We start from the raw sequence: 19726 nt of genomic DNA on the forward strand, positions 1-19726 counted from the left end.
GAGAAAAAAGAATTAAAAACACACAGCATTTTAAAGGTTTAATTATTTTTGTATTTTTCAAGTAATTTATTCAGATATTGTACTGCCTCTGTTGCTCCATATTTCTTACAGCTGTAATCAGATCATCTACGTGAAGCTTCAAACCGTGTAGGTGGATCCAATTAACTTCACTGTCATATGGTTATTGTAGTCTTCACATTTCAAGAGTTTTAAGCCCGTTCCGTAATTAAGATTTACTCAGCAGTTTTCTTAACAGTATCTGCTCCCATTCAGCTAAATCAGACATTAGAACATGTTAACAACATTGTCTAAATTATTTACCAAATTCCCTGCTGCATCAGAGGACACGGGTGAAAAAAATACCTCAGGCTATAGAACATTTTAATCTATGTAAATGCTGTGCCAATCTGATGGACAAGTTTCACAAGAGAAGCAATATAGGTCGTTATAGGATCAAGACAGAAGATCTCCTAGGCCATGCAAGATCTACTTTGCTTCATCTCCATGACACTGCCAGTGAAAATAAATAAATCAGCTGCTTAACTCAGAGAGAGAAATCTTAACAGAGAGCTTTCTAGCCTTGCTCAGCAATGCAGAACTATAAGTTAAAGGAGTGTGGGCTGCAAATTTTAAGAGCAGAAAAGTAAACAATTACATTTCTTTCTCTCTCAAGAAGAACCAAGAACACGGACACCTACCAAAAAAAACTCTGGAGAAACAAAGCACTTTGCTGAAAATCCTTCCCTCATTCAGAAGGGAACAAAGCTATCTTTTCAAGAGATAGGATTCTTCAGTGGCAGCATCAAGGTAAAGTATTCCTGTGCCACTTTCTCACCATCATCCCCACCAGTGCTTCCACATGAATCGCTCCTTCTGCTATGGCAGCACAACTGCCTGTACAGCTGCACACAGAGCCAGATGATGGGGGAAGGAACAATTTTAACAAACCCTACAAGAATATAAGCACAGAAAATTCCACATAACTTCCCTCATGACACACTTAATAGCTTCCATTGGTTCCTTGAAACAGGTTTCTAATAAATAACTCAGTGTAGCTAAAATCCATTTATCAAGTGACATTTACTAATACTGATTTTCCATTTATTGACTTGGAGGAATTGAAATTTGATCCTCATGTTTGATTGCTAGCACAAAGGTTTTGAACTTAAAAAAATAAAGGCTTAATTTTACTATTATTTCCAAGCAACTCACTTGGGTAATATTTTCTGTATGTTAAACTTAAAAAATATAAATAATTGGAGTATGCAATCATTCTTAAGCCATAGTAATTAGCACTAAATCCTCAGAATAAACTCAGTAATATCAAGTGGAAGCTAGATGTGAAATTAGAAGTCAGCTCTGAAAAAATCTGCTCAGTCCAAACTGAAGAGGTGCAAACATTGAAACATGCTGAGAACAGACAACGGTTCACAAGCTTTTGGCTCTGAAGCAACCAGTTCTGTATCATAAGAATTATGATCTGAAAGCTTCAGGGAGCTGTTCTCTTCCAGATATTCTATCCTTTTTTTTTAGGATTTCTTTTTGGATTCTCTTTTTATTATTATTATTTTGTGCTACCTGGCCTTTGTTAATCCCTGCATATTTATGGAAGAGTGCAATACTTTTCGCTCATCCTAGAGCTATCTCCACATGATCTCTTTCTGATAGCTTTGAATAGCTTGAGTCTTCTCTAAAGACTCACTACAGCACCACTTTAAGCTTGTTTCCCAAAATATAGCTTACATTAAGTGTGAAGCTTCTCATGATGCAATAATTTTGAAATCAATATTATATGTAATACATTTTTAGAGTAGCAAACTTTATTGGTACCCACAAAAAGAATCAGTTAGTTAACGATTTGACAGCATAACTTCTATCCAAACCTACATGCCACTTGAACTTCAGATCTTCTTTGCAGCAATGCCCCCATTCTGTTTCGCACAATGCATTGATAAAAGCCAGCATCAGACCTCTGCAAAGCTGGAATGATGTACCTGTAAGAGAAAAATGTAGAATTGTAATACGCTTCTTCCCACATGCAGATCAATGCTGCTTTCTGTTGCATTTCATATTATTCCTTTAATATTTTACACCTTGTCTCAAAGGCATATTGTATTTTTTAAGAATAGCAAACTTCTAGTCTTAAGAAATACAGTTTATAAATACTAATTAGTATTTCTCTTAAATGTAGACTTAAATGCTTTCCTTAGTTTTATCTAACCTCATTCATAAGGCAGAGATGCCTGGTGTTTTATTCTGAGGTGGCACAAGATGACTGCAATCTAAACATAGGCAGCAGGAATCTTCACAAGAACAATCAAAGCTCTGCCATGAAAAGAAGTGTTTATTACACAGCACGACCAGCGTAACTCCAAAGAGCACTGAAAAAGACAGTGCACTGTACATTGTATTTGTTCTGGCCTTTGATGAACAAAAGAAGTCGCTTGTTCCACTACTGCTCACCTTCCTCATTCAGCTACATCTGACCACTCAACATGACAATGAGCTGATGAGCACAGTTTTAATGTGAATAAAACACAAGAATAAGATAGATAACTCTGCATTAAGCAAACATTAATCAAAGCACATATTTCCCCTGGTCACCTTCTGAAGATATTATGGTGGGATTAATGAAAGCCTTTATGAAAAGATAAGGAAAAATAATACAACTGAATTTTAATCTTTGAAATTTAATTCCACTAAAAGAAAGGATCTCTTCCCATACTCACACATACTAGACACACCCACATACAGAGCAGCTAATATGTGAACGGGATCAGACAGCATAAAAACAAAGGATAGAAAAGAAATCTAATTTAAGTGATAAATGAAGTCTATAATCACTGCATTATAATCACAATCAAAGACATTACAGCAAATAGGTCAACCGACCTAAAATAGTAAATAAAACCAGAGCCCAGTGCCACCAACAAATGGCACCAGTCTAATCTGATGCCTAGCAGCCCTGGCTTCCTGAGGATGAGTTATGGGCACCTGTGCTGTCTGCCTGCCTGTGCTGACTCCTCCTGACCTGCTCTGGTGCGACCAGCAAATTTCCTTCAGGGATTATGACAATTTGTACTGGGAAGATAAGACAGACTCACAACCCTGCTCCGTTTGGGAGCAGTAAGCTGGACAAACAGCACACAAATACTTGCTGTTCAGTGAGTAGATACAACCCTGAATCTACCACATTGCCTTGCCTGATGAGTGTGACATAGGAAACAGAAAATAGGTGAAAATAAAGGGCATAAGATAGAAATCAAGACAACATATGGCTTCCTGATTTCCTTCCAGAATAATTTCCTGCTACAGCAGATGACTGCTGCAAAGCATCGCTAGACAAAAAATATATATATTTAAAGATTCTGACAAATAAATATTGATAATTCATTTTAACAGCTAATATTACCACACTTGTTATTGTACTTGGCAAAAATTAATTCTTCTGCTTGTCTACAAAATGGAGCCAAAATTAAAGGCTTATTTCTTTGCTCCACATCTATACCAAGAAAATAACAGTCACTTCTTCCACTAGGACAAAACAAATCAATTAGATCAGAAATCTCCTACATTAGTGTTCTTTTCTAACTTATTAATGTTTCAGCAGAAAACATTCATAATATCTTGCCTGAAGTAAAGAAAACCTTTTGGCAGAAAAGCTTTTAAAAGTTTGCATGAAAATCCCATCTATCTTGGGAATTCCAGCACAGCCCAAACCTACACAGCACTTGGCCTCTCAGTGGACCTACCAACTAGCAACGTGCAGGAAAGGCAAACAAATGGCACATCCTGGAACATGGATTTAAAAATGGGACTCCGTTTTTCTGGGTGATAACATAATGGGATACATGCAGATTGTCAAAGAAAAAGCAAGAGCTTGGAAAACATTTTGGAAGGATGCTCTGTGAGATGGGAAGCAACAAGGAAGAAAGTAGGAAGACTAAGAAAAGAAGGGACTTTAGATGAAATTAAACTGATTTGGCTGGTTTGGGATAAAAGGAAAGAATGCTTAAGAAACAAATATGATGCAGCCTTATCACATAGATCATGTTTTTTCTTTTGAGGTCCTAAGTCTGACAATGAGCTCATCAGAGAAGAAGCAAAGTAACTGCTCAGCACTTGGTTGTTGTACCAACTTCAACTATTCAGCACTCAATCGTTACTTGACTGTTCAAAAGAATGTTCTACACAAGTCACTGAAAAGAACACACTTGTTTCTGAAGAGGAAAATCATCTGAGCTCTGGTTCTGACAGACATGAGAAGAAAAGCGAATCTAGACGGAGGGAAGGAAATGGATTCAAGTTTTCCAGCTACAAATTTTAAAAGGGAATCATAGCAGGATATCAAGTATCTAGAAAAAACTGATACATGCTTTTTGTCTAGGATAAAAAGGATGTTCAATGTTAAAAATACAAATATAGTAAAATATAATAATCGGATATTTTTAAGCAGTTTGCAAGGAAAACATACTAGTGCTTAGACATAACCTTGGTTTCTAAGATGAATTAAACTAAAATCCTCAGACAACAAAGGGAAATACAGATGATGCATTTGGTCCAGAACATAATTCCGCTGAAAACAAACGAATCAAGAAAATGAACCAACCAGTAGGGGAGAGGGGAGAAAAAAAAAGACACTGTCTGAACTTTGAATACTCTCTACTTACAGATGCAACCAAAATTGCTACTTTAGTCAGCAATATTGATTTGTTTTCACTACTTGCATTTCAGATCACAAAGAATTTATAAGGTTGGTTTATAAATTCTTAATACAAACTGGCGCATGCACAGTCACTATAAAGGCCAGGCTGTGTGCATAATCAGCATCGTTATACAAAGAAAAGCTGTTCGTTCGGGGTCAGCAGAGGCAAAATGCAAAGACTCCAATTAGTTCTTTACTCACTTGGTGTGTCATAATAAGCTTGGAATATTTTCAACAAGTTACAATATACACATTACTTAAGGACACAAGAAGTAATATCAATTACTGAAAATTTTTGATTCATGATTCAACTTGTAGCCAGAGTCACACAAGAAAGATTCATGCATTTAAACAGAATATTCACCTAGAAGCTGCAGAACAAACTATTACGGGGTCAAAGTTTAATTTCTGCAACCACAATTTTTATGTCTAAGCATATTCTGCCTCTCCTTTAATTCATCCCAGTGTACCTATGCCACATAATCATTCTTGGAAGCTTAAAGTTCTGTACTGCCACAGAATCAAGATCCTCTCTGGCTGCTCCCTGACTGTGGTAAGGAACTACAAATGAGTAGTAGTATGGGTGCAATGTCTGAATTAATATTTTCTGTCAATGTTCTTATACTATGAACTAGTAGCTTCCTATCTTTTTAATCATCTTTGTAGTGGGTGTTTTAGTTACAAATGGAAGAGAGAACCATATTCTGACACACTGATTCTAACTTACACTGCAACACACACCAAATTTTATGTTTTGAATCTTAGTGAGCTTATTAGGAATGTGCACTTACACAGTAAGTACCATGGCACTCTGATCTTAGTTTCAAGATGTCATACACTCCTGTTCAGATTTTCTGTTATTCTGAACTGTAAGTCTCCCAGTACTTGCACACCAACTGAGCTTGAGCTCTAGCCTTTGCTTTTTGTTATCACTCCATAATCTTGCCCCTGTCCAGTTTCTTTCAGTTACTTTCTCAGCATCTTACATGGGTAGGAGCTGTCATCAGCTGCAAACTGCAATGGACTCAGATGTTGTTAATCAAAACAAGTGGCATTTTTTCCAAGTGATGTTCAAACTCTCCCTGATTAACAGGCCTATTAGAGACCTTAATTATGGATTACCATGTATAAACAGCATAGAAAAATATAACATTATCCACTTTCTTATATCAATCTATACTGCAATTTCTTTCTGTAATGGTAGGAGAAGATTTCCCTACTTCTTGTAATTATATTAAGAACAGAATTTAGCTTGCTCAGCTAAATACAAGTGCTATTACTTGGGGGTCTGTCTGTCACATACCTGCATGTTAAAACTTCTGAAATCACCAGGTAATTCAACAAAACTTAAAAGAAGCACGGGAGTTGCACAAATATTGAATTTCTATAAGGTTATGGAAATCAGCAATTGCATAGGGGAGACCCAGTTAATGTTGCCACGAAGGAAAAGGCAGACAAATCTTGGCTGCTCTACACTTTGATGTTTGGCCAGCCATCTGCTGCCTATCAACAAAAACCTAGCTCTGATTAGCCACAGTATGCTTTCTCTCTCGCCTAATGGGATGTGTTGAGGGAGTCAATGAGGTCCAGGGAACAAACTGCATAATCACAAAAGAACAGTTTAACTACAAAATTTTCAAATTCTCAGAAGTAAAAATGAAAGTTACATATGGAGTTTAAGATAGACCACGTTCTTTCATTTCTACAGCTCAATAAGATGAGCAGATCCACTGATCTTGGTACCCTTCAAGGATAGGTTGTATATCATACATAACATTTAACCAACGCCTGTTCTGCTTTCAGCATGCAGGGTAGAAAAGTACCTAGGGGTAGCAGAAAAATACAGATCAAAGCGACCTTAAAAACTTTCTTTCAATCCTTAAAAAAATCTCAATTTTTATTCAGTAATTTCTAAACAAACATCAGCAATATGCCTGCTCTTTAATACAAGTATATATAAAACTTCAAAGCCAACAAAATCATTGTTGATACTTAAAAGATCCTACATTAGAAATTTTGTTTTGGAGTGCTGAACACATTCAAAAAGGCAATTCTTTCAGACATCTTACCCATCTACAAAAAACAGTCTTCATAAGTAAAAAAAATTGTAAATACACCAGTATTTGCAAATGTGATTTAATACATTGGGGTTTTTTGTTTACAATTATACTTAGAGAAGTATATTTATGGCTTTTATTTACTTGTATTCACTGGAGAAGGTGGTTATTTCACTGTCATTGTGTAACCACTTGAATTCCAAGGGCCAGCTGCCTTCAGCAAGGCACGTAAGTACGAGTCGATTTCCTTCCAGGTGTATCTGGGGCAGGCCTGGCTCTGTCTTGAAGTATGGAGCAACATCATCTGGAACAGAAACAAAATAGTTCTGTAAGTTAAGCAAGTATAGCACAAGACACCAATTCTTTGCTCGCTTTTTCCTCAAAATGAACAATATAACAACTACAACATGACTCAGTAGTTAAGGCTTACATTTATTATATTTATAACCGAGCTTGCTAAGAAACTTAATTCCCAAGTATACAAAATCTTGATAACCTCAGACTTTGTACATATTTAGAAGGAAAGTACATATTCAGCCAAGATTTTGTCCACATTTAGTACTTATACATACAGCACTGCCTGTTGTGCTAGACAGCAAACAGCTCTATTAGTTTGTTTTGTGCTTTTCCCCCCCGTTCTCTGTGAGGCTTAAATCCACTCAAAACTCTTTATTTTATTTTTTTGATAGAAAGCACAGGAGTAATCTCAGATAGGAATGATTATCACAGCAGGAGAAGTCTCAGGGTAAATGAGGAACTTGGAGAGAAAAAAAAAAGAGTTTAGAACAGAAGATCTCAAAGAATTGCACAATAAATGTGTTTTTCAATATTACTGCTAACCAAAAGGCATTAAATTATATTACCCAGAACTACTAACAGATTTTGAATTAGGGTACTTTAATAATGTTCAAGGGTCACATGTAGTCTCAAACTTGTTCTCCTGTGGATCAAAACATTCAAAATACTCCAAGCAGCATAATTCTCAACTGCTAAATTGCCATACCTCCACTAACAAGCAGATTTATTACAGTTTTAAACCTGTTGGGATGCACCCCTTAGTTGACTCTGGGAGATCAAGGCTTTCACACTTCACACCTCAAATTTCTACTTGTAACTGTCAGAACCATAGACTGTTCATTTAAAAATTTACAAATGCCTTCTGTCATCAAAGGAATGGGTATGTCTGTGTGAGTAAAAATACACAAATGTTATGCTAAAGGCCTGAGATTTGATGGGAAATACAGAATAATATTACAGGCTGGCCTGTAGAGAGGATGTGAGGTCTTCTCCTTGGAGATGGTCCCAAAGGTGCATGGATGCAGGCAAGTACCCCAGGCAGGGCCACCCAGTGCTGTGTGCCCAAGTGGGACCCAGAGGTTCTTTCTCAACTCAGTCAGTCAGTGAATACTTTAAAAGTAGCATCAATGTTACTGACTTTTGGGAGACTCCCAAGGGAGTTTTGAGACAGATTGCCAGGAAAGATGCCAGTCTACCTTGTGAAAAATACACTGGCAAAGAGGTGCATCTGTATTTAAGGGAAGGGGTTTTACCAGGAGTTTCCAAGTGCTACAGCACAGGGTTCCACTGCTGAGTTAAAATGACCAGCACTGAGTTCACTGAAAATAGTACTATTTACCTGCTCATATTGCAAGGCTCGTGGAATGAGGTCGTTAATTGTTCTTCCCTGAAGGAAGCTGAACCATTTACAGTAAGACCATAACGAAGCTGGTACCTGCACTCTGAACTTCTACCCAGGTAACTCACTGATCCTCTTTTTCAGGGGTTTAAAGAACCTAATGGGATAGCATCTTTCATGACTTCACTCTGAGTTATCCACTTACACCTCTCAGTTTATATTTTTCCAAGAGCAACTGATTTACTCGAAAGGCACCTGCTGCCCACAGTCCTGTCACTCAGCCATACCTCTCTCACTCAAACAATCCCAAGGCTGTGATGCTGCAGCCCACTCACGGCTTTCCCCCATTTAGAATACCACAATCAAGCCGGTATTACATGAAAATGGTTCTCAAAATTCATTCCAATTCTGTTAGAAGCTAAAATTTAATAGACCTACGGGAATATTTTGATAAAGAATATGCCATGCTTTATAAATTATCGCAGCTCTCTGGAAGATTTACTTAAAGCCTTGAAGTAATTTTATCTTTTAATCTTTTATTCCTGACTTCCTCATCAATCAGATCCCATCAGTTTATCAAATTCAATTACGTAATCAGAGCTCACTAAATATTCAACGAAAGCACAAATGAAAATAAAATAATAGGCAAGGATTCCACAAAGGGAAGGCAGCAGTGAAGCTCTAATGATATCAGTACGGCACAGCGCTGCTCAATGCGCAGGCAGAAGATCCATGTGGCATTCCACAAACTTTACCTACAAGTTCAGGTGTTGTAGAGCATCATAGGGAAACTGGAAAATCAGCACACATAATGAAAGCTATTTCAAAAAGAAAAGTGCAAAAAAGGAGGAGCTGGCTATGGGATAGAGAACAAAGTGCATCCTTTAATAGGTATGGCAGGAAAGTCTCACTTAAGCCTAACTTTGGGCAAACAAGTTTTCAAGTCTTAAGGCTCTCTTAACTTTTATTCTCTTGAAAAAAGGAGCAAAAAGAAAAAATGCTTTCGAGTCCTAGAAACAAGAGTAATAAAATAATGGAATTAGGACTCTTAGCTAAGAGAGTTTCATGACTATAAAAATGCAACCATTCACATTACATGCTGTTGCTTTCCTCTGACTACAATGTGGATTAACACTTCTAGCCTCTCTGGCCCTTCAGCTAGGCTGTCTTAAAAATAAAAATAATATGTCTGAGCTGCAAGGAGAAATAAAAGGATAAGACGCGTATCTGTAGGTACATATATCCAACTTCTGCTATTTTTCCAGCAAGTCTGCTTACCAAACACTAACATCCTGACTGGTGTCCTTAAAAAGGATGACGTAGATTTATTTTCATGAAAATCTTAAGAAAAAAGCATGACTGAATGTCAAAATTATCTAGATATTTGCTCTAAAACCTGTCTGCCTTGCTTTTATGCATCGTTAAATGGAAACTTCCATTATACTGCCAGGTTAGCCTGTCTATTTGCTTTCCTTGGTACATGAAAAGCTTAGATGAATTTTATCTCAAAATATATTTTCAAGACCCAATTTGACAATGCACATACACCTCTGGTTGGTTTAATGCTGACATTTAAACACACACAAAAAAATTGCTTTATACATTTGTTACCAACTTTGGGCTTCTCCCCCAGCAGTTGAGGTTTGTCACAGAAGCTGAGAGGTCTGATTCTGTTCTCCCTGAAAATCACATTCAGGCACAAATTGACAAATTAAAAAAAAAAATCTATATTTGATCTTGAACACCTCTAGCCCACCGAGAAAAGGGAAGTTGACAGACTCCAGAGAAGTACCACATCATCTACACCAGTGAAAAGCACTGCAACTGCCCGGTTACAACCTCAGCAATTTTTCCTTCAGAAATCCGGATGAAATCACTTGTTCATATCCTGAAAAAATGAGAAACGGTTTTGGAGATGCTCAGAGAAGGATTTTAGTGAGCACAGAGAACAGGTTAGCACATCCTCACAGCCATTACAATTTGTCTTCATTAGATAAATCTATTCTCAAATCATTTTAGGTGAGACAATATTGAATATTAAAAGTAGATTAACCTGTTCATAAATCAAATCAGAGGAAATACAGCTCAATCACTAATACCTTTCATTTTACCATCAATTTCCATCACTCAGTTTACCCAACAGGCATAATATTGAAAAGAAATTTTTGGCTGCAAAACATTTTGTTGAGCTCTCACAAACACTCAACTTGTTTACTAAAATGCACATCTATAGTGATTCCACCTTTCTGGAGTTTGGTCAAAGCATGATGTCCATTACCCTTTTTCATACACGTATGTAAAGCCATGACCAGCTGACACAGAAGATATCATCTGAGTAATTTTCCAGGAAAATGAGACTACAAGCACTCCATGCAGTGGCATATAAGTCCAAAAGTGCAACAATTAAAAATGCATTTGCACTCCCTATTTGCATGGAAAAGAGAGGTGAGCTATCTTAAGCTAGGTTAATAACTGCCACAAAAACAGCGTCTTAGAAAACCTATCTTGTACATTACACAAAAGTTAAAAAGAAAACAATCAGGAAGCTCAAACTTGAGACAGAATCTTTCCAGCAATCTGAGAAAAGTAAAAAGGTAAAACTATGGGCAGCAGAATCCCATCAAAAAGATTCAAGTTCAGCTGTGGAATTCATAAGCCAATGCTTTGGACTGCACACAGTAATTGAGCATGAGCTGCTCTGTGCTGATTGACAGCTGATAACTGTAACCTTCTGGGGAATCACAGCCATTTTCTTCTTATTCATGGCTTGGATATGCAAAAGATTTTTCTCTTTTTCTTTTTGAACTGATCCTAATTCCTGACACGTATACATGCATGTACTAGCTCCGGATCCAAGTTGTACGCTTTGATAGAAATAAACTTCAATAGCTTATATAACATATGTACTTGTAAGAATTACATGGTGAATCCTGGGAAACGTACCAGGAAGTCAAACTGAACTCAGATATATTTCAGTCAATCTTCTTTTTATTTCAAACCTTCTAAAATGCATTCAAGTGGTTTGAAAGTTAGTATATGATCTATATGTAACTGTCAACGTCAAACACATGAGAGCACTGAGTCACTTGAACCATATTGATTTGCAGTAAGGCTATTTTACCCAAAATATTGGTATTTGAGATTCAGATTTTCTTGGTTGGAAGTGTGACATAAATCACTAAATACAACAATTAAATTAAAATTGCATTGTACTACCTCATGCTAAGCCTGGATTTGGAAGGACTGATGCATCATAGTGAATATTTCATTAAAGCACGGGGTTATTTATCAAATATACTGCCATGGTTCAGAATTTTTGCACAGTAGTATAAAACATTCCCTTAAAATGGATTTCTTGAACTTTTATCAGAGACAATATCTGATTTCATATCAGAATAATACTGAAGCACATGTAGTTAAAACAGCATTTAAATAATCAGTTTCATAAAGTCAACTAAATGAGCCCACGTGGCCCTTTTTTGTTCATAGCAGACAAGGAGGATAATCTACTTGTTGAACACGTCTGCTATCATCTCTAAATGCAAGTAACTGCTGAGGTTGATGGATGATGCTTTTAAAGGTTTAATTGGGGATGGAATTAAATTGTTTTAGGACTCAGCAAGTTCTGTGAGGGAACCTGCATATTTCTAGAATAAGTGACATTTATTTCTTTTAAATGTACAGTCAATGGAAGACAAGATTTCAATAGGTACCTTTTTTTCATCGTGAATAGGTCAAATAACTAATTGGCTTGTCAGTTATTGGATAATTGCCAATCATTTGTTTGATCTGGATAGAAGAAATATTGAAGTTAAGATTACATACCTGTTGCACAATATCCCAATAGAAAAACGAAACGTTCTGTAATGTATAGATATGATTAGCTTTCAACAGCTCAGTAGAATAAGAGTCCCAAGCGGCAAGGATAAGTGTTTCATACTGATGGTTAAAGTTGATTTAATTAAAAGCTCACTTTTCCTTTTTTTTTTTTTTTTTTTAAACTTCAATCAGTGGTTCTCTCTTTTAGAATTCCCCTCTTGTAATCATGAATTTCGTGTTGAATTCTTCATTTCTTAAACAGATCACGTGTTTTACCAAAATCTTGGTGGTATTGTTTAAAAGAACAAACATGACAGTTCCCTCAGACTTGTGCAATACTAAAGTACACATTCTGAAACGTGTTGCTTCAGGGAAACCTGCCTTGTTTAAAGGCACAAGCATTTCATAATTTTATAAAAAAAACCGCATGTTTTATTTTTCTGCCTTCTTCCATTTTTCCCTACAAACCGCTGAAAAAAATTACAAAAATAGCTCAGCAAAACGTGCAAATATAAGACAAGTAAAGGCCAGAGTCATTTTTTGATGATTAAAAAAAAGAATATCCTACTACCACTTGTTGCCTAAAACTCTTTAAGCGTAACCTCTGGTTTTTTATAAAATCTGCTCCCTAACACTGTCATCTATTTAAAGACCATCCTTTCCATCACTACAGCCTTCTTGAAGATATCTTTTCCCATTAGAGAAACAACTTTTTGAGGCTTGCAGCGTTTGAGCAGCAGCAGGACTGAAGGGAAGAGTGCCCACAGAAGCACAAAAGACGACCTGGATTCTGACAGAAAACATCATGCTCAATAACACCATTCTGTTTCAAATTCCACATGACACGCTCTTGGTTATCCCCAGTGAGAAAAATTTTCCCACATGCAGTTGTACAGTGTTTTTCTTAACATTGATTTCTTTAACAGACCAGACAAGAAAAAGAGCCAATACCATTTAAACTGAGCCTCAAGCAGTGCCTGCTATACTAATCCAAAGTCTGATCTCCCAGTTTAATTTCTATATCTCATTTTTTAGTTTCTCTTTCTGGCCTACTGTCATATTTGAGTCAGGACAAGGAGAAAGAGGTGGGTATTTTTTTGTATCAGAAGGCAATGACAACAGAACATAGAATCACAGAATTACTGAGCTATACAAATGAATAAGAAACAACAGATGATTTTCTTAAATTACACACAATGTAATTCATTCTTTTAAGAGACTGCAGAATGATTGTTGGGAAACATTTGTAAGTACATCTCACAGTCAAAGTTCCTAAGATGAAAAAGCAACACAGTATAATCGAGCAGGTAAATAAATGAGAACCCATCAAGTATCAAAACCAAACAAAAAAGTTCCAAAGAAATCTACGACCTCTCTAGGCTGAATTGGTATCAAAGCATAACCTCCATTCTTTTTATATTCTCTGAACACTTAGTGATGTTTACAGAGTCTTGGGGAGCTCTCAAGGAAATAAGATGTTATGGTTTAAATCTCAGCACACAGCAGGAGAAAGGCTAAGACTGCCTTACAGAAAAAGAATCCAAGCAGCGCAGGATTTCCCTCACCACCTAGCTGCAATTGAAGCTACTGCTGCTGCTATACATACAGTCTATGCTCCCCAGCAGTCGTAGAGCCAGCTCCAATTGCACTGGTATCTATGTAGAAACACTGAATATACCAACGAACAGCAAGATAATGCCCTACAGACAAACTAACAGATAAGATAAATTATAAACATACATTCTACAACTTTGTCCCTAGTATAAGAGGAATTCTGAGTTACTTTTGTGGAGATTAATTAAATGCAAATTGTACTCAGCTGAGCCGCGGCTGGGAGGACCAGCACAGAATCACATGTGAAACAGAAGAAGACAACAGCACAGTGAAGGCACTGCCAGGCTTGGAAAGGCACACAAGGTCACCTATGTATTATTTCAAGGAGAAAATTATTTCTAAATGGCAAAGTGGCCATGAATAACCATAAAAGATATAAACACATCTCTTTTGATGAAGAGAGTGAATGGGAAATGATTTGTGCACAAACCTTTGTTCAACCACAACACCCACTCCTTACAGCTATTGTTATTTTGTTTATATGTAGCTTGTAATTTTCTTTTTTGCCCTTTAAACTTGAAAATGTAAATAGGCCTCTAAATTGGATAAGGCCTGTCTCAACAAACTCAATTCAAAGGACCTCAATGGTGCTATTGAATTCAAGGGTGGTAAACGCACAATCATACGCCACAGCAAACAGACACGAGATTGTTCACATCCTTCTGTGATGCTGAATTAGGGCAAAAAACACAATCAAAGCAGAGCCCAAAGTTCACAGAACTCAATTCAAGTATTCCCATCACATTAAACTAACTGTGCACCAGGCGCCCGCTCAGCGCTCGAGTCAGGAACAGCAGCACACACAGATCTCACTTCACCATGCACGTTCTGCAGACAGGTGCCTAACGCTTGTTTGTGTGCTACAAGGAGACCCAGCTTTGCACACTTTCTTGAAGTAGAGCAGGCACCAATTAAAGGCCAGATCAAAGGTGCTTTGAAAGCCTGACATAAATTGGCTACCTTAATTTTCCCAAATACTATTACTTATTTCTGCATCTTTTGCACTAAATCCTTTCAGAACTATCCAAGTGGAATCTTTTCACCACCTCAGGGATAATACAAGTATCTAAACAGTATAAATTATTTTCACCAATACTGACAAAACATGTAATTTCTCCTCGTCAGAAGTTAGAAGAAACCGTTCACTGTTCTTGAAAACGTAACTCAGCTTGACACTTCTGAAGGCAAAAGAAAAAAGCAGTTTATTAATCTGAGTATTTTATTAAATTTTCTTTTTGGGTTATAAATAAGCAGCAAGTTAATACCGTTTTCAACTTCTGACAGTTGTAATGTTAATTACATGTACTGTGTTTTATAAATCAATACTTTATGTAAGAAGTGTTACTTAACTTGCCAAGCGTAGCAATAGATCAATGCATTTACTGTTCGTGCTAACACTGATGGATGACATACATCAAAAGGATATGTAAAGGAAAAATAAGGGATCTATTCGTAAGTGAGACAGGGTTAAAACCCAGTTAGGTAGAGAGGGAGTTTAAATAGTGTTTTGAAAACAATGTCATAACTTTATTAAGGTTTGTGAAGATGTGAATGACTTGTACCTCCCAAACTTTGTGTGTGTGTGTGTGTGTGTGTGTGTGTGTGTGTGTATTTCTTTTTCTTTTTTTCTTTTTTCTTTTTTTTTTTTTTTACACTTAAGAACCATGCTCCTGTGTTGGTTACACTGTAAATCTAAACACACTGCTAGATGATAAATAATAAATCAAACAATTGATAATTACTGTTGGCAAACACACTACAGTCAATGTGCTTACAATTTTAAAGGACACACCACTAAGATTCGCATCGTACATCCAACTGAAGGACTGATCCACTGCACAATGGATCAGTGAACAATTTGAAAATAAATTGCTCTGTTAAAAATCATTCTAAGAGCTTGTATGACTGCATCCAAACAGTGTGAATGAACACGCAGCTCAGTGTTATTAATATTCATTATTTATTTGTACCACTTGTAGAGAACACATTAAGTACGTTAAAATAAGGAAGTACCATAGAGCTAAAAGCTGTGTAACAACAGCACATCAATTAAATATTAAAACGCAATATCAGGAGTGCGTGTATTCACAGAATGTACAATTCTCCATTGAAGTAGGAGGAAAATTTGCTTTTCTTCCATCATGGATAGAACTTTCCAGGAAAAAAATCATGACTACTCAATACATAGTGTCAAAACCACAGAACGATGGAAAACATCCCTTCACATAAGATTTATCAAAGCTTCCTCTTTTAATAGACGGTTTTCAAAACAAAAAGTGAAGGTATGTGAACTTCAAGTGTTCCCCTTTGGAACGAATTCCTGTCTGTTATATTTTAGTGCAATTTATCTGACTAGAAAATAAAAAGACACCGCTGCATCACATCATCAAATCATGAGCCTAAGCGCAAGCAGACTTTAGATTATTAGATCCATTACTCTGCACAACAGTTACAAAGAATGACCACCATTTCTCTCCTAGTTGCGCTAGCATGTTTGTGAGCTAACTAATGAAAAGGAACAACTGAAAAAATAGCAGTAAAAGCTAAATAAAAAGGACCATTTAGAAACCTTTCCATTAATCAGACTGAAGAAAGATTGAACTACTTAACAAACTCTTTTAAAGTAGAAGAAATGAAACTATTTAGTCTACAATCCATGGCATCTCTTGGAGGGCAGTGAAGTACATGGAATGAGACTGCCTATTAAGTGGAGAGAAGTCAGGAGATCATCCTTGTAGTTCAAGCATTTTGTCTCAAATAATCTGCCAAATGATGTCCCTTCATAAAAATCATTCTTCTTAACTGTTAAAATTAGCATGGGTATAGAAGAGCTTGGATTGAGTACCGTCAGGAAAGCTTGTTTTTCTAAGGTGAGCAGGAAGCTGTGCAAGCCCCCAATCACCACAGTGAGATGAGAACATGTTATCCCAGGGAAAAGTGCCAGATCTGCACCTTTTAGCTGTCTGCCCTGCTTGAAGATGGGAGTCAGATGAGAATAGGCTGAAGAGAGGAACCCTGGTCACATCTCACTGGTGCATACAAGTTGCCACAGAAGAGAACCAGCAGAGTCCTATGTTCCACCAATTATATCACACCATTAACCTGCCCTTGCTCAATCCAACTCAGAAGCACCCAGACAAATGAAGAGTCAACCTCTGCTCTTTCCTTTGAATCTGCACGTCCTGCCAATAATGAAGACATATTTGAAAGGAAGATGGAGAAAGCCTAAGTCTTGATTCACAGATTCCTGTACCCTGCAGGATGTGAGCCCTGGGCAGGTTTACAAGCTCTGTGGAGCTGTTAGCTGGGAAGCAATCTGCTGCCTTTGCTCCCTGCAGGATTTCACAAGTCCCTCCAGTCATCTGCTCTTGCTGTATGCACTCCCATACATCACCATGCTGACAATCTAGAAACTGGACCAGATGGATGTATAACCCAAAACAGAGTTGTTTGTTAAATCTAAAAGCTATTAATCAAAACAATTTCCTTTATTAAACTCCGTGGGAGAAAGGGACAAATATATAGCTGCCATAATACACATGCTTACTGGGAGTGCATCACAGCACAAAGCAGCCCCAGGTTATCGTCACCAGGCTCCACCAGGGAAAAGTCTGGATAGGAACATTCTTCCTAAAAAAAAGCAGATTAGTGCAGGACAAAGAAAGGAGGAAAGGGCATCTAAATGCTTTCCTTTAGTAGATAAGGCATGTTATTTTTTTTTCCCCCTACAGAGAAAATAATTACATTCTTTGAAAGGACTGGCAACTTCAGTTATTTTTAAACAAAGAACAGCTCTGTGCCTAACACGAGCACTAACTTGTTTTTAGAAAAGCAACAGCTGACACTTGATCAACAACATTAACTTCAGCTTTCACCAGGCACCTAATGCCAACCCAGCTGGAAAACTACCTGGGCTATTTGAGGTTTAAGAGTCACAGATAACCCTTACTGCTCTCCCTCTTCTGCTTCCTTAATTCTTCAGTGTTCCTTCTCTATAGCGCCAAAAACATTGATACAAATTTTCTGGTTTCCTAATATAAAACTTTACAAGAAAATGATTTAAATATAACAGATATGAAAACATTTCAATGTTAATAAGAGAGAAAAATCTTGTACAAACAAATTAGAGAAATGCAGTCCTCTAGAAATACCTGCAAAATGGTTTCTTAACTGTTTAATAGGGATTTTTGAGAGTAAGGAAAACTCTGCCTATTATGCACCAGTCTAAACCACACCTTTGAAGTTAACAGACCTGGAGGAGGCCACTGAATTAGAAAATAGTTGTAATCCCATGGAGATGCTCTGATACAGAACACATTGCAAAAAAAGCTCATTCTACGTACTGTACTGAGACAGAAATCCATGTGATGCAGGCAGTGCGGGGAGCATCACCATCCCAGGCACTTCCCTCCTTCAACAAGGACAGCACATGTGACGTTCCTGCTCTTATTCTTTTAAGAATGAGCAACTGAATTGAATACACACACACACACCGAATAGATTGGCCTCCAAATTTAACTTTCTGCAGTATATCCTAACCACTCTACATTCAGTATTTTAAGAGATTGTCACAAATACCTACTCAACATTTCTCAGAATTAGCACTTCCACTGACACAGTTTATGCCAATGTCTGTTATTAGCATTGATTTTAGATGGCTTGTTGGCAGAGTAGATCTTCTGAAATACATGCTCAACCAGAAACAGTGCCTGACTGAAATGCTAGCACATTATTACTGGCTCATTAAGAAGCAAATTAGTTGTTTTTCTATTTGTTTAGCAATACTCAACAGGTACTTATTTTGAAACGATTTTAATGTGGAAACATTAAATTAACATGTTCCGTGCTTATAGGAAACATTTATTGGACAAAGGCCAATTCCACCAGCCTCACATCAGAAATGATCATTTCTAAATTAAAGCAACATACACTAAATTACTTCTCTGCATGTGCTTCCTGCCAGCTTGCTGGATCCAACAGCAGCTGATGAATTCTATTCTCCTACTTCGTGTTTACAGTGCATCTCAATGCAGTTATAAAAAATAAAGAAAATATAAATTGTGTACATAGCAAGAAAAGAGCGACTTTCTGCTTCGCATATGCAACCAACTGCTGAAAGTTGTATATGCAAAAGTTCAACGACAACTTCAGTTACATCAGTAAACATTTAAACTAAATTAGCTTTAACTTTTTTTTTTTTAGTTTCGTCTTTTGGCCTTTAGTTTATACCAGCTTTAGTTTATACCAGGAGTAAACAGAAAAAGTACAATAGTGACAAAACAATGAAGCAGTAAAAATAATAAGATGATGAATTAAAAATATGTTGTTTTCATTGAGAGTCAATAGGGCAAGTGCTTTCTAAAAATTATGTTTCCCTTTGACAAAAATCAGTATAATACTTGCTGGTACAAGCAATGAAAAAAACTCACATAAAACACTTCCAATTTTGCTTTCCATTTTAATGGCTGCAGGCAAAATTCAGAATACATTTGTCAAGTTGATATTATCAACACAACAGGGGCATGCCTGACTTGTTCTACATTTGTTCTCAAAGTTCACTTTTAGAGGCCATCAACCAAGAAGGGAGAACACAGGAAACCAAAATCATTCATACCAGACAGGCACAGAAACATGCTTTCAAATATTTAAAACTTTCAGTAAATATTATCACATATTCTTTGCAAGGCATCAATCACATTTCTCTTTAACGTTAAATACAAAGCTCCAACCAGTCTGGAAATTAGAGGTGATGCACAGTCTCTCTTTGCTCACAGTTTAATGAGACATCCTAGTCTGATCTGTGACAACTAGTGCCAACATCTTTAGCTTCCTTCCTGACATCTGAAATTGATTTTAAAGACAGATCTTTGAGAAAGCAAGAATATTACAGGAAAG

The 19726-nt window shown here is 36.9% G+C and overlaps 1 protein-coding gene across 1 annotated transcript in view; it reads right to left on the reverse strand.

Moving 5' to 3' along the window:
• SDK1 (sidekick cell adhesion molecule 1) overlaps nucleotides 1–19726 on the reverse strand; it is a 364412-nt gene that overhangs the window by 263018 nt on the left and 81668 nt on the right. The window contains exons 3-4 of the mRNA XM_031606919.2: nucleotides 6907–7066; nucleotides 1888–1994 (exon numbers count right to left, since the gene is read on the reverse strand). Coding sequence (XP_031462779.2) covers nucleotides 1888–1994; nucleotides 6907–7066 — 267 coding nt within the window. The remainder of the gene's footprint in view (nucleotides 1–1887; nucleotides 1995–6906; nucleotides 7067–19726) is intronic.

Source organism: Phasianus colchicus, chromosome 16 (assembly GCF_987193195.1).
Source record: "Phasianus colchicus chromosome 16, bPhaCol1.hap1.1, whole genome shotgun sequence".
NCBI lineage: Eukaryota > Metazoa > Chordata > Aves > Galliformes > Phasianidae > Phasianus > Phasianus colchicus.